Source organism: Oculina patagonica, chromosome 6 (genome assembly GCF_052425735.1).
Source record: "Oculina patagonica isolate OP01 chromosome 6, crgOcupat, whole genome shotgun sequence".
In the NCBI taxonomy this organism is placed as follows: domain Eukaryota; kingdom Metazoa; phylum Cnidaria; class Anthozoa; order Scleractinia; family Oculinidae; genus Oculina; species Oculina patagonica.
The window spans coordinates 5,936,558-5,953,364 of NC_135763.1; the positions used below are offsets into that span (position 1 = coordinate 5,936,558).

Sequence of the window (16,807 nt, forward strand, 5' to 3'; positions counted from 1 at the left end):
ATCGCTGTAGTAAAAGGAAAATAAGTTTACATAGGGTGAAGATCATGAACACATTATGTTACATTTCTTTAAGATTAATTCTGGTGGTTGTGATAGAAATGAAACATGTTTTTCTTAATAATTACTTTACTTTGGTTTTTACAGGGATGTTAGCCACAATAAAATAGAAGTGCTGCCAGAAGGAATATTCCAAAGCTTACAACGGCTAGAATATTTGTAAGTACATACATGTGGCGAGTATTTCAAGTTGAAGATTCAAGGAAAAATGTCTTCAGAACTACATCTAAAAATTGTCACAGTAAATTTTTAATCGATGGATATACTTTCCCTTGCAAGTCGCATGTTGTTAATGTTTCCCTAAATCTTAAATTTCTTAAAGGAGAGTGATTCTCCAATCTTGTACGTAGTTTAGCGCTTTTCCTGTTTTCATTCTTTTGGGCACTACTCCAAAATTAACAGTTACTGCTCCCGATTATAACGTTGCCAACCTTGGGCGGCCATTACTTGATAACTTTTACATAATGTGCATGGGATAACCTATCAAAAGGTGTCGCAACCAGAGATTACAGATTTTGCGGAATAGGGCTAGAAAGGTTATTTTTACGGCAGACTACCGTAACGTTTTTTATTTTTTTCTTTGTTCGTGAGCGGGCGGTATTCTACAAATCCTGCGATCTGATTGGTTCCGGGAGCGGGCGGTATTCTCCAATCCGGCCCTCAACAGCGGGCGGTATCCGTTGCGAGATGAATCGTCGAGTGTACTTTCCGCGCGAAATCATTTTGCAGCGTTGTACGAACGAACACATGAAAGATTTGCTCAGCAAAATCGAAATAGCCGCTCACCAACTGTTGTAAATGCGAAAAGACAGAATAGAAGTGGAATTAAAAGCCTCGAAGTTCTTCTAAAGGCGAGTGTTGATTTTGTTTATCGACAAATTAAGTTCTAGTTGAAAGTTTGTTGAGTTTGTGGTTGTTTGTGCATTTTGCAATCATTTGCACGCCATTTTAATACGATAAGCTGCGCCGGTTTTAAACTTCAATTTTGAGTAAAAACTGTCTTTTTATCGGCCACTTCTTTGCCAAAACAAAACACTAGTTGCCATCATTCAAGAAAATGAGATTCGTTAATTAAAAACAGCCAAAATAATTCTCACAATATTGTGCCGTACGTCCAAACTTCGCATTGCATTCAGTTTCACTTTCGCACTGTTTATCACAAAATAATTATGCTGGGAATCAACGCAGAGCTTATTAATTCGTTAAATACAAGTGTGTATAGCTATACCGAAACTGTCTTTCCGTCAGATAGTTTTCTTTTTTCGGGAAATTCTCAAACAGCATCCTGCGAACAGAGTTCTTTATCAAAACATTCATCGGGAAGCCGGAATCGGCGTTTAGTTTTGTCAATGATTATGCTTTGGCTCGATTTTACATTTATGATATATTTACCACTTCAATTTCTTTGATTGAATCTCTTCAGTGTTAATTTAATATGCTGAACCTTTCTGTAATTACGGTTCATTTAACTTATTTCGAACTAAATAACAAACAGCATTTTACACTCTTGCTAACCCGTCGATCGACTCAACATTGAAATTAAATGGCGCGCGTATACAAACAAAGATTTTGTGACACAATCTTTCTAGGTTTCTTTTAAAAACACTGAAATAAAGTAGGAAAAAAATAAAAACGTTATTCACCAGCCTAGGTCGGTCCGTATTGCGAAAAACTGTGCCCTCGGTCTTGGAACCGCCCTCGGCCTGCGGCCTCGGGCGGTATCCAAGACCTCGGGCACAGTTTTTCCCAATACGGACCTCCCGGCTGGTGAATAACCTATATGTAAGTAACGACACTTGCTAATGTTGAGATGTTGGTCCACAACATAAATACCCACGCACAGACGGTCCAACATCTGTATTAAACGGCGAATATTTTTGTTAATTCCTAACGATGATTACAAATGAATTAAAACAAAACAACACACAATGAGGGGCGACAAAAAAAAAAAAAAAAAAAACAAGTAATACAGCGAAACGTGGCTTACCAATTGCTGAAAGGAAACAAGGTCCGGGTAACCGACTGCAAACGTGACACGAAGTGAGAGAGAAAAAGGCCGCACGAATATAAAGAGTAAATTATAGCATACGGCCAGCGAAAAATATAGGCATGCAGAGTAAATACACGAAGCAAATATTACAATTTGGTAAATTGACGCAGCAGAGACTCACTCCCGAATTGGCCTGCTTAGCCACTCGCGTAGGTGCAGATAAAACAAACTGGACGCTATACCATCGTCTCTCGTAGACGGTAGGATGCCAACTACGAAAGTGACGAAATTATAACAAATATTTGTTTTAAGAACATTAACTTTCCGCGGGGCAACTATCAGCCGATAGTTCCTCGACAGAAACACTCCATTGTTTAAACAGAACATACGTTAAAACTATAGATGCCCGGAACCCCAGATGTGCGCATGGATTGTTGAGTATCGCTGAACGACTTCGCCTCCATTCTCTTGTTTTGTTGTTTTAATGATCCTCAATACCGCAGTACCTTAATGGATCATCCCTTTATCCACAATCTATCTCCCATACCTCATTTCATACTCTTACCCATACCAGAAACTCATAAGAGATTGAAACGTGTAACGCGCGTTCACAGCGTTTGAATATTCAGTTTTGCCAAGTACCATATTTGGAAACGGCTGTTCCGAAAACGCGGAGTGCGGAGTGCGGAGTGCGGAGTGCGGAGGCCGAAAATGCGGAGTCTGTAAAAAAATTAAAAAAATAAAAAATAAAAATAAAATAAAAAAGTGTGATAAAAAAATTAAAATAAAATGAAAAATATATAAATATTAAACTAAATATTAAAAAAATAATACACATTTTTGCACAGCTTCGCCCGAAGCAGTGAAGCGGATCGTTCAGACCGCGGCCATTTCTTGTTAAATTGCACCTTGCCTTCAAGGCGCTAGTTTTCAAGACTTTGACAACGTTCAAATTTCACTCTGTTCACTTAAATTAGGAGCAGTTTTGATTTTTTTGAAAAGATAGACTTGTGAGGTATCGCACATATGTGTACGTTATTTTCAATTTAAGTTGTAAGAGAATGCCTGCATTGCCAGCTTAATGTGCAATTTACCATTTCTGTGCACTAAGTGGAAGGGATAATGTATGAAGTGGATATTTCCTGTTTCTTTCTTATCAGTAGCATGTTTAACTTGCGACAATTGATTGTTGTTTACAAGAAACAGTTAGCCGCGTTAAACGGTTGCGTTTTTTACTTAAGACATTTATATCTCCAGACAATAAGTTGCCGTTATTGTTTTGTCTTTTTGTTCATAGTTAGGGAATTTTCCATGCACTATGTATGGAAACACACGAGAATGAAAGCGTTTTTTGTGTAAACAACGAACCGAGACAGTGTACATCTAACCCGTATCAAAATATACAATGTTACTTTTCAGCAACAGATGTGTCATTTGTAGTGAAAAGCAAAAGCTATTGCAAGCTTGACATAACCATTACCAGTTATCACGATTGTCCTTGACACAGACGTGTTTCCATGACACCTGAAATAAACGGTTCCCAGGTTCCGAGTTCCCAGCGAAAAAAACTTACAATCAAAAGAATTAGTATTCTTGCACTGAAAACATGATTTCAACCAAAAATGACATGTCCACAGATGGATGTAGATATCCACGGCACAAAGGCGGTTAAATGACTTTTGGGGAAATTTTTATTTATTTATTTTTTGCTTTTTTATAAAGTGCTGCGGAGTAGCGTATCGTTGTTGTACATTTTTCTTTAATTTGAACTTCGTCTAGCATAAAAGGCGGAGTTGAAAAGTGCCACGTTGCTGATGGTTCTTTTAGAGAGTTTACTGTGTATTCGTGGAAAGCCAGGCGAAGCAACATGGCTTTAGGCTCTTTGGTAAAAAAGAAACTAAAGTTATTTGAAGTTTAAGAGTAGTGATTCCAAAAAATTGGAAATACTGTTTGTTAATATTTCGTGAAACGTGAACTGCAGTCATTTTTGAAGAAAGAAATGGCCGCGGTCTGAACGATCCGCTTCACTGCTTCGGGCGAAGCTGTGCAAAAATGTGTATTATTTTTTTAATGTTTAGTTTAATATTTATATATTTTTCATTTTATTTTAATTTTTTATCACACTTTTTTTATTTTTATTTTTATTTTTTTTTTTTATTTTTTTACAGACTCCGCATTTTCGGACTCCGCACTCCGCACTCCGCACTCCGCACTCCGCGTTTTCGGAACAGCCATTTGGAAACACGAAGAGTTTGTTCGTGAATACTTTATACACGTAATGACACACGCAACAACATTTTCGGTTTTGCGGTTTATTAAGTTACTTGAATTCCGATCTTAGCGCCGTAACTTACTTTCAGAAACTAAAGGAATTTATTAAGTGTATCAAAGTGAAGTTCTCCAGACTATTTTTAATGACGATGAAACAGGAGAATTTAACCAAATTTAACTTAACTCAACGAAGCTGGTTAAAAAAAACAAGATTACGCCATTGAGCATGAGCTAGCGCGCGCTGTGAATTTAATCCAAATATTGCAATTTTGATTGGTTAATGTTTTCTCGCGATTTTCTAAATATGGTACTTACTGGAAACGAATATGCAAACGCTTTGTAAAATGCGAATCATAGGGAGCTACACGTTTCAACCCTTATGGGTTTCTGCAGAAACCCATAAGTGTTGAAACGTGCAACTCCCTATAATTCGCATTGTACAAAAGTGTGTTGCACATTCGTTTCTACTAAGTACCATATTTGGAAAATCAGGCGAAAAAATTAGCCAATCAAAATTGCGCGCACTAGCTCGCGCTCGATGGCGTAATCTTGTTTTTGAACAAGCTTGGTTGAGTAAAGTTAAATTTGGCTAAATTCTCTTGTTTTTTCATCGTTAAGTACACTGGAGAACATCGCTTGGATACACTTTATGAAGTTCTTTAGTTTCTGTAGGAAATTTACAGCCTTTAGATCGGAAGTAAGTAACTCACTGCAAAACCGAAAATGTTGTTTCGTGTGTCATTACGTGTGTAAAGCATTCGCATACAAACTCTTTGTGTTTCCAAATATGGTACTTGGGAAAACTGGATATTCAAACGCTGTGAACGCGCGTTACACGTTTCAACCCTTATGGGTTTCTGCCATTTCTCATCCCCAACCAAAACACTCTGCCAAAATGCTGAAACCTCTTTCATTTTGCTAAGCCTAACCACAACCTCTAAATTTCACAGAAAGAGATAAATAAAGATTACCAAATTACATTTTGGCTCGTTACAAATACTGAAGCGAGAACGCCTGAGTGATGAGTATTGAAGAGTTTTGTTCTTGGTAAACTGCGCTTAGGGACTGTTCAATAAGTACCAGGAGGGGGGGGGGGGGGGGGGCCGGAGCAATTGGAAAAGTGGTGGCTCAAAAATTTGTGACCCACCCTTTCCTTCTGGCCCAAAACTGATTGACCCACCCCTGATAGGGGGTTGAAAATTATATGTCCCACCCCCTTTGCTGGGGGGGGGGGGTGGGCCGGAGCAATTGGAAAAGTGGTGGCTCAAAAATTTGTGACCCACCCTTTCCTTCTGGCCCAAAACTGATTGACCCACCCCTGATAGGGGGTTGAAAATTATATGTCCCACCCCCTTTGCTGAAACAAATTTAGGAACCAATCATTTCTCTATCATCTGTTAGGAGTTGGAGATTTTTGATTTGACTTCAGCTTTTAAAGTGCAATTCCCTACATAGACATTTTCCCTGATGGACACTGCGGTTCCATGTACGTCTTTTTCCATTTTCTTTACACACCAAAGAAGGATGAATTTGTCGCTTCTTATACTAGCCTTTTGTAAGTTTTCCACATATTTGTGTGTAAAGTCCATGGGGAAATTTAGACACAAACATATGCAAAAAACTGAATCAGTATGTAATATTAATTCATAATCAATTATTGAAGAGTTCATATTTTTATACAGAAATTAATAACAGAAACTTCAACCACTGTCCGTCATTCATATTTGCAAAGTGTTTGACTAAAGAGTTTACAGGTATTAAAAGGCCTAAAGGCCAGCGTGAATCTATGCAGGTTGAAGAGAGACAAGCAAAACTGATCTTGTTATGATCACAAGTCATCTAGGGGGGTCAGGGGCACGCTCCCCCCGGAAATTTTTATATTTGGGCCTTTTGAAATCGCTAGAAATTCATTTAAAACTGCTCACATGGAGAAATTTATCAATTTTATATAATGATGAATACATGGAACTGTAACAGTTTAAAGTTAGTGAATAAATAGGATGACCCACCCCTCTACGTGTAGATCAAAATTATATAACCCACCCCTTTTCCAGGGCTCAAAAACTGATGACCCACCCCCTTTCTGCTCCGGCCCACCCCCCCCCCCCCTCCCCCTGTACTTATTGACCACTCCCTTAGGTCCAAAGCAAGGCAAGCTAAAATATCTCTAGCTGTTACCATCCAACGTCATCAATTGGTCTAACTTGTGTAATGTTTAGCCGTTGCCGAGGTCCCCCAGCCAACATTGGCCATAACAGATTCCAATGGTATAACAGCGAGAAGAAGAGAAATAGCGCAGCCACTGCGTATGCCATGCAGAGTCAACCGCCGGTTGCTTTAAGTCCCAGGGAGTTGTTTAGTATAAGAAGATAGATAGATAGTCAAAAACTTATCAGTAACGTCGCCCGCTTTATTCGCCGCTTTAAAGAGAAAACCTTTTCTAATAGGAACACAGACTAAATCACACAGTTTTATTTGTGTAATTTTCTCTTTAGGGCGAACATATTACACGTGCCATCATGTAAAGACTTTGTTAGCGTGTGATTGAACAGGATACCTTCTTTTCCAGAAAAATAGAGTACTCTTGTTTTTTTCCAACTTAACTCTCCCGCCCTGTCGCCCGCAAAAAAACCCTGGGTCTTGGAGAAAGCTGGTTTCGAGCGCAGAGAACGTAAAGCTGAATTGGAGACTTATTGGGATCATTCAAAAAACTAAAATCTCTGCCAAATCTGTTATAATTAAATAAGGCTCAGTTTGTGAGGGAATCATTCTGGTCAGCAGTTGCTCTTCTCGCGTATCCGTTAAGTAGGACTTCACTTTCCAAGACGCTGCAGGGTTACCGTAGCCCGGGAACATGATATCGTCGAGAATTCTACCACACTTGCCAAATATAGATCTAAGTTTTCAAATGAAAGAGTCCAATGTTCCAAAAGCTCAGCTCCATAAACACAGTTTTTATCGTGAACAACAGTTTTCCACCTCCTGTCTATCCAGATAACAAAGTTAACTGCATCACCGGTATAAGCTGTCGTAATATCTCTATCAGACTAGTTTGTGTAAGGGATGTTTGAAGCTGACGTTTATGACCGCAACGTTGCCAAAATTGAAAGTCATTGTCATTTGGATAAGAACAGGACGGACATGATACAGAAGTCACGAAGATCGTTAGCACTAACGGAAATTGCCGCAAAAAGTAGATACGAAAAAACAGTTAGAATCTAATAGTCATTGCTCTCCCACCTGGAAAGCCCATAGAGAAGAGCTAATTGCTTTCGGCCTCAAACTAGACTTGGAAGGAAAAAGGACCGCATCCGAACAATGAGTGTGCGCTGTTTGGCCACAGCATTTATCACCGACCCACAAGGGAGGTAAAGGAGAAGGTTCTGAAACAACCAAAGTGACCGTCGCATGCTGGGATTCGCGTTTGAAATGTCACCGCCTTATAAGTATTCAGCACGTGTAGAAGCCCTCCAACCCATACTACCTTTCGGTCTTGTCGCGTACACTTTTGTGCTTTTTTCCGACAACGTTTTTCAAATTAGCTGTAAAACACAAAAAGGACCAATTGATGCTTATGGCGGGAAAACGTAAGCGTTTATGATAACATCATCACATGACGACAACTCCTGGTTAAAACGTTTACACCAGCCGATTTTGGGGTGGGAAAAGGTGAAAAGTGGGTTAAACAAGCACCTGCAAGGTCGTGCTGGGCATTCGAGTTCAGTGCCATAAGATCTTAAGTATGCCCGTTCAATCCACCGAAAATAAATTGATCACATACAATGTCCCAGCAACGCAGAATTAACGTGGCACAATCGGACAAACAGCGGGAAGATTCATCGGCTTGGTTAAAACCAGGAGGATCGAACGTAAAACATTGTGAACGCCTTGTCTTGCCTGTAACATCATGGAAGATGTGGCGAGTTACTTCATTGAGTTTTAAGGACCTGGGTCCGCGACCATGCCAAGCATTCAGAGTTGCTTGATTATCGACTTGCGTGTCCATTCTTCAGTCCCTGACACTGGATGAAAAAGACTCCAACTTTTACGTTAATGTGTTCGTTCACCAGACTGTCGTCCCAGTAGTCGTCCAGACTGCGATCAGCTGGATGTTAGTGGAAAACTACGTACTGCTGTCCAACGAAAAGCAGAAGCATCAATTGACAAAGATACGGAAAAATGACGTTCCTGGATCCAAAGAATGGCCGGTATTGCCAGACGTCAAGAAAACGCCAAAACCCTATTTCATTTCTTAAGGAAGGTGTTAGGATTATTTTACTACCCCACAGCTGACACTCGCTTCCCTGATATAAAATTTTGCCCCAGGGAATGCCAAACAAAAATATACGCACTTCCCTATTAATTTCTGGATCGACTTGAGGGGAATGGTGGACTCTCTGGATAGAATGGACTCGCGTAGCTCAGCAAACTTGACTCTATATTTTCTTCCGGAATCACAAACGCGAGACTTCTCGAATCAATGACCATTCCTAGGAAAGTTAACCGCATCGAGGCTGGCAAAACACATTTGTTCAAAACCAGAAAGTAACCCAAGTTAATTAATACTTTGTAGACTACAAACAGAGCTGCTAATGCTGACTGGCGGGTGAATCCAGGGCTCCTCAATTCCATAGGTCGAGACGAAATACCCGCTCGGGTGAAAATCTCATTTACTGGCCTGTCATCAATGTACAGGGTTCCCGTAATCCCATAATTCCTAAAATAGTTAGTGGAACCCAAGCTCACCGTCCGATAGACGAAAGGAGAGTTTTTCCAGCCAAAAAGAAAGGTGGTTGACACCAAGTACTAGCCCTTCCTTCCACACCAAAAAACTGTTTTGAATCAGTAGAAATTAAAATATGATCATATCCTGATTTGTCGTCTATTTTAGAAAAATGGCAGTTCTGGTAGGCGAGATTAGGGACTAAAACAAGAGTAACCAGGAAACATGGTGTATTTTTCATGCAGAGGTTTAGGAATCTTGCATCGACGCATGACCTAAGCTTGTAAGGCTTAACCGGCTGTTAGGGAAAAAAGAAGACAAGAAGGAAACGCCTTACTCACATCACCCCACACATGTACCGCACCGGTAGATTAACGCTGTAGCAAGGACTGGGTAATAAAATCTTCAAATTAAAAATTCTAAAACAAAACCTTACGAGTGGCACTGGGGAATACTTGACCACATGGCTGGGTAAAAAACAAACGATAGAGCGCGCCAATGCCCAACAAGTAAAACCTACACCGGCGCTAAAAGAGAAAAACTAGCCGAAGAAATGTTACCTCTAAACTCTTTTTCCCTGGAGGCCCATGGGTTTCTTTGACGACGTTTAAGCTGAGTTCGAAGTGGTTGTAAGCGTGGTCGGCTGCGACGCTGAAGACGGAGCCGTAACAGTAGTGGGCAGCCTGGAAGCGGAAGAAGAAACCGGAACCGTTCAAGAGCCCGAAACCGAAATAAGGTTGGAAACTGGAGCTTGTGTCAGTGAACACAGCTGTAAAACGGCAATAATTCAGGCTTCCTGTCGAGTGTCAACGCTGGTCAGGGGACGGTATGTTGAAGGACCACGCCTCGCCTTTTCATGGCCAACGTACGCAACAACTGACAATTCTAAATGATTCGATAAGCTTTATATAACGTCAATGACGTCACTAGGGATGCTAATGAACTACCAATAGCAACAAATTGACAAGTATTAACGGTATACATAAATGTTCGCGGTTACAGTGCACCCCTATTAAACAGCTACGTACCAGCTAATATTCCTAAGGACATAAATAGTCACGAATATTAGCGTGTCCACGACATCACTTATGCGGGACCTCAATAGAACTTATCAAGATTTTCGACGTCATCTTGACGAGTAGGCAAAGCGGGTAGAAATTTAAGTGTTTGTATGGGAATCTGACGGCAAATATCTTTTACAAAAATTGAATTTTGGACAGCTTATGAATTGTAAAGTTAAGATACTAGGCTAAAGTTTTTATTTTCCGAGTTTGAAGGATGTAGCTGGGCTAGAAAGCGTTCAGTTAAGTTTTTAACTTTTCCATACATTTTTCTGTACTTTTTTTGATTGACGCGGTTCGCGGGAAACATTATAGACAAATGTAAGGAAAATTAAAAACGTGACTGAACGCTTTCTATCCCAGCGTCATATTTCAATTTCAGCGAATAAAATATTTTGCTTAGTATCTAACTTTACGATTCATGAGTTGTCCAAATTTTTGCAAAATATATTATCCGGCAGATTCTCAAACAAACACTGCAGTTTCTACCTACTCGTCAAGAAAACCGTGATAAGGCCTATTTTGGAAGGCCTTACCTAAATGATGAGAGACAAGTGATTTTAAAGCTACCTTTTATAAAAAAAAAATAAAAAGTTTGGGAGACTCTCATTTCGGCTATAACTAATTTCTTGATGATAGTTTGTATGACTGGTGTTGACTAGTTTGCTTCTTTGATGCACAGAACTTCAAATATTTATCCCTTAGAAATGTGGCAGACAATAAAATCAAGAGCATCGAAGATGGGCATTTTTCGAATCTGAAGGACCTTCGATATCTGTAAGTACCTATTCGCTAGAAGATAGAATTGTTAAGCTGCTGCAGCAGCTGCTACTACTACTAATCGGACTAAGTCACCTGCGTGGAAATGTTTATAATTAATTTAGTGCAAGTAAACTTCAAGAATATTACATAGAATAACTGCAATGATAAGTGTCAGAAAAATGTGTATTTCTTATTTTTAGTATCTGCCCTTGAGGGGTGTCCATTCTACTCACTTGAGCTAATACAACCCATGAATGGCATTACATGCACGATCCATACAATCCGTTAGATCATTTTTGTTTGTATTGATATATCTTTTGGTGATTAATTTCTGTTTTTTTTTTACTAGATTTTTACAAAATAACAAGATAAGCCATATACCAAGTAAGGCGTTTAGCAGCCACACAAAACTTGAATATCTGTAAGTATGGAAGTTCGACACCATTGACCTTGTTACGACAAATAACGATGATTTTAACCATCGGACGTACAAAATTCATACAGCAAGTCACCAACGTGATACAAGGTGGAGGGAAAGAAGGTGTATGAAACCCCCTAAGGATTTCTTCTATTAAGGCGTAGCGAAATAACTTTTCACCGCGTAGAAAGCATTTAGCTTGGCTGTGACGTCATATGACGTCACTAGATTCGCCAACTTGGATTTGACCAATTTTTTAGAAAGTCACAAAATAACGGAAATTGATACAAAATTAAATCAAAATGCTTGTGGAACATAAAACTACGCAAATATTACAATTTTTGTTGTAAAAACTGGAAAAAATAGAGAAAAATGTCAAAATTGGCGATCGTTGGCCAGACATGCTTGTAATTATGACGTTACCATGGCAACGTCAAAAATAATGGGCACGTGGTTGACAGCTATTGAGAGTTTCAGCATTATAAAAAAAATCTTACGGGGGGGTGGGGGGTAGCATCCACTCCCCCCCCCCCCGCCCCTGTGAAAAATAATCGTCGTTAAGACGATATGCGAATGAGGCGAAATCATAATGGTCTATATATAGGTAAACAAAATGCAGAAAGAGCCATTTTCTCGTTTTTCTATGTCAAACCGCAAATAACTGTAATAACAGCTATTGCGTCGGCACTGCACGATAGAGTCGTTGTTATATCTTCAGAAGTGTTATGTCATGTTATCATGTTTATTTAACGTAGACAACGGGAAGTCTCTAATTTTGCTCAGGGTGCAGTCGAGTAGTCGACTACGCAAGCTGCCGAGAAAATCACTTCGTACAAAAAGGGACGCCGGCGCTCGTCACGTCTCCTTGTGCGAATATATTCTCTCGCGCGCTTCCGTGATTAGTCGACCTCGAGCTGTTGAAATCTTGTTTAAAGTACTAAATGATTAATTGAAAGTTTTGAATCCTACACGGAGACGCTTGGTTCACTGATTATTTACGTCGTTCTTGTTCAACCTTCTACAGCCCGTCTAGTAGCTTCTAGTATGCTCACGGTTTAAGCGATTCTGAACTCAAACTTTCGATTGAAATCAATGTATGCTGAGTTTATTTTTAATTTTACCTAACGTAACAGCGGAACGGCGTTCCTGAGAAAAAAATGGCATCACAACAATAAACAATCTTGCATGCATGATAAAAGATTACAAGCGATAAAAGTTATTTTGTATTCTATCGCTGGGTTATTAGAGTTAAAACAGCAGAGAAAACGTATAACACGTTCGCTTTCAGACAACGCAAAAACGACTCGTCTCAATCGGGGCCAAACGCAGAACGTGAATTTTTTTCGCTTGTCATGCGCATTTGATTTTGTGACCTTTTCCTTAACCTCTGGCTTCTCGATCATCGTGTGTGCATACCGCGTTTTCTTTGCTTGAAGTCCCTATTATGTTGAAGTGATTCCTCAGTATCGCCTTGCACATCCTTACTGCGCATAATTTTACGCGTAATTTATGCGCCCACATAAGCAAAACGGCGGCCAGGGAAATAAATCTTCGTTTTCTTGTAAACGAATATGGTTACCTATATTTTTATTGCATAATTTGGCACACAGATTGTCCTCTTTGAGTTAGAAAGTTAGAAATTTTTTCGGAAGGAAAAACGATATAGTTAAAAGCGTTCACGTTCCTTTACTCGTCGACGCAATGAATATCCTTGAACACAATGACAAGGACTGGAGAAACGTTTTGAGTTGTTGTCGTTTCGATGTGAGTGATTTTTCCTATAAGTTTATTATATGTTACATTGATCGTAATGCTAGGGACTTTCTAGCAATTAAGTTTTGCCACCGCAAAATGTAATGTGAACCGATCATGACGCACGTGATAAATAAATGGGGCGTAAATGGGGTAAGATTGACCAAACATATCTCTTTTTGCGAGCATGGTGACCTATCTTTTTTATCGTATTTTTTTGGAAAAGCGCTTGGTAGAGAACATTCAGGAAAAGTTTCAGGAAAAGACTCGTTTGACAACATCTATATCTGAGAAATTACTTTAGCTGTATATAATTCCCTTATCCAACCCTGTTGAGATATAGTGTGAGATAACCAATTAAAACGGCTTCGCAACCAGGCGCACATAGAATACAAAATAGAGCTGGAATGTTATTTTTTTATGGCTGACAACGGTTTCCCAACGGTTTCTATAAGTTTCTGTAAGTTCACTATATGTTACACTGTTCGTTATGGTGGCGCCTTTCTAGCAATTAAGTTTGTTTAAGCATGACATTAATAAACTGTGCTTCCAGCCACCGCAAAATGTAATGTGGACCGATCATAACGCACGTGATAAATAAATGGAGCGTAAACGGGGTAAGATTGACCCATCATATCTCTTTTTTCGAGCATGGTGGCCTATCGTTTTATTGTATTTTTCGAAAAAGCGCTTGGTGGAGAACATTCAGGGAAAGTTTTAGAAAAAGACTCGTTCGACAACATCTATCTCTGGAAAGTTAAGGTTTATACGCCGCTTATGGATTGAAAATTTGATAATTCATCTCCACTAAGTATTCCAGCTTAAAATGTTCTTTCACCGTACTATTTCTTTAACGATTTCTTACAAAATTTTACCCACTTTCAAGTCGAAAGTTCGAGGCGGCGAAGACCGGATGTGACGTCAACTTTTGCGTTTGACCGCTGTGAAACTGGGAGCATAAAATACCAGTTTTGCTAGCATAATCGGGGTGGGCCTAGCGCCAAGTAGTAAACAGTGGTAATATTGATTCATCAAAGTGTAAGAGCTTGAAAGTGCTTAAAACTAATTACCAGCCACCTTACGAGAAGACTGCAAGCTTGCGAGAGGCGAGCATGGTAGCGTGTCAGAAAATGTCTTCGCGAGAGAAGATACTACACGCGAGTGCATCCTCCTCGTACGAAATGATTTTCTCACGCACTCGCATGCTCGTCCACTTGACTGACCCTGAGAAAAACGAGGGACTCCCTTTTGTCTACAATTATTGGCAATTAAGGAGAACGAGTGGTTACTGCACTGTTTATTCATCACAATAGGATGAGCAAGTATCTTATCTTGTGCATCCTTGGGTTGTCTATGTCAAGACATGTCAGGTTATTTTGTCCGGTCGTCACTTTCTAATCGAAGGAAATCTTAACTTTAACATTTCTGAATTAGGTAAAAAACAGCAATGATGTAACAATAAACCAATAAAGGAAAAAGTATATTTTAAATTAATTGGAAAATACAGAGATGGGCTAGGTTAGAAAAATTTAAGAACTGTTGGCCATTTTTTGTATGAATACTTTTGCCTTCGAGGATGTACTTAAGAGATAGCGCAAACAAAACAAAAAAAAGAGAGATTCCAAAATTATTTGAATTTAAAGTGCAAGTCGTAAGGATAACATTTGTGTGATTGAATAAGTACTTCTCTTTCATATGCTGTTATATTTTTCGTAGAATGCTTTCAGACAATCCTATCAAGTCAATATCGTCTGGAGCCTTCACGATTCCAAATAGCGGGAAGCTTTCTATGTAAGTATTGCTCTTAACTGTTTGCAACAAGTTCACCTGCTTGCAATAAGTTGTGGCCGCATTTTTTCCTAGATGTTTAGACATCTTAAAGATGACTGGCAACGGTTTAAAGCTCATGTATATATTCTTGCACAATTAAATTTCAAGTGCTATAAACCATTACCAAGCCACCTTCAGGGCTGGTTGACACGAGAGATGCAAATGCAAACGCAAATGCAAGGAAAAACAAGTGTGAACTAGCATAACACAAGCGGAAATGCAAGCCCAAGGAATAGAGACTTGTCATTTTTTTTTTGTATTTGAATTGCTCTTGCATTTGCACTTGCAAGCAAGCAAGCGAAGCGCGCGTGAATTGTCCGCCATCTTGCGCCTGAATTCAACAGGTGAATGAAATTATTGTTATATAGCTGGAATCTTTTCCCCAACAGCGCGCGCTCTCATAAGCTACTTGAGGTCACATGATATCTAACAATAAAACTGTTTCCCGTCATAAGTATCTCAGAAGACACATTGCAAAATCTATGACGTCAGCGGTAACAGTGCACTGTTGCTCGCGAATGTTGACTGACCACCGCCGTTCTTCTTAAGTCTTTGCTGTGACCATACAACAAATCACTTAATTACTGTTCCCTGTGGAAACCAGGTTAACTTTGTTTACCTCGAATCTCAATGTTTCCCGCCGCTCCGCCTCGGCTCCGAGAAACAAAATTGACTGTTTCCCTCGGAACCAGTCATTAAGTGTTACTATTCGACGGTAGTTCAGCGTGACCTTCATTTGGTTTAACTTCGAAGATTAAAAACCAATTGTGCAATTTCGCGTGTGCAGTTTTGAACCTCACTTTGTTTAATATCGCTCGACATTCAACTCTGCTTCCACAAATTAGTAAATTAGTGATGAAAAACCTACAGGGCAACAGCTAGCTTGGTTCTATGACTGACCTAGAAAGACCGCGAACTTGTTTTTATCCGTCGGTGGGGTGAATAAAAAAACCTGATTAGTCAGTTCTTAATTGAAACTAACCATACTGATGCCCACTGGCAATGATTTAGAGTTCCATTTGCATTCGGCTTAATACAAATATTCGCCCTCCATATCAAACTCAGTGCGCGAGATCGAGTGGGCTCGAACGGTGCTCCCATGAGTTTCCTTGCAGTACAAAACTGGAAGCATCAAGGTCTCAAAAGTAACGGGTTGTTAGAAGAAAACCCAGACTCATTGGGAAAATATTCGCAAAGCTTGAAGTCTACTAACATTTCATTTCCATCACTGTCAAGTTTAAAATGTTTCACTTTATGCACTGGTCAGCGATTTGCAAACAACTGTTTACGTACAACTGATAGACCACAATACTCCTGAATACTCAGACGTGTTACTGTTGTTACAGCTTTTCGAAATGTACGGTTGCTTACTTAGTGATTTTACTTTCATTAGATACATGATACGGACGGACCTAAAATCATTGAGTCTTCGATCTTTCACTGAGGACTTTTCTAATCTGACAGCAGACATGTAAGTATGACGCAATTCGGTTTATCCACTGCACTTAGAAATAGAAAAAGTAAAAATTCAAAAATGAAGCAAGAAAGTTGAAACCAAGGTTATGTTGTATTGTTTCTCACGCGTTCTTTTGCGTTGAATTTAATAGTCTACAAACAAAAAGGTTTCTCTGTATAATATTTTTTTTATGAATGGACAGCAAATAGACGGACATAATAACCAACTAGTAGAGTCTGGGCTAATAGTAAAGAGACACCATTGCGAGCCAATCTTGACAATTACTGGGCAAACAGCATTACAGTTGTATATATTAACAAGCTTTGGCATAATATCTTTTGTGTCCTGTAGAAGCATGGAAGATGGACAAATCGGCACCGTGAAAATTGTGGGCCCTAATCAGGAAGAACGTTGTATTGTACAGCTGTACGTAACCGTAACAATTTGTATGCATTTATGATACATTTGATTTCCAGAACATTCCTTT

The 16,807-nt window shown here is 39.4% G+C and overlaps 1 protein-coding gene across 1 annotated transcript in view; it reads left to right on the forward strand.

The window, feature by feature from the left end:
• Positions 1-16,807, forward strand: part of LOC144658462 (uncharacterized) — a 40,474-nt gene that overhangs the window by 11,598 nt on the left and 12,069 nt on the right. The window contains exons 5-10 of the mRNA XM_078518870.1: positions 145-216; positions 10,808-10,879; positions 11,214-11,285; positions 14,751-14,825; positions 16,258-16,335; positions 16,672-16,746. Coding sequence (XP_078374996.1) covers positions 145-216; positions 10,808-10,879; positions 11,214-11,285; positions 14,751-14,825; positions 16,258-16,335; positions 16,672-16,746 — 444 coding nt within the window. The remainder of the gene's footprint in view (positions 1-144; positions 217-10,807; positions 10,880-11,213; positions 11,286-14,750; positions 14,826-16,257; positions 16,336-16,671; positions 16,747-16,807) is intronic.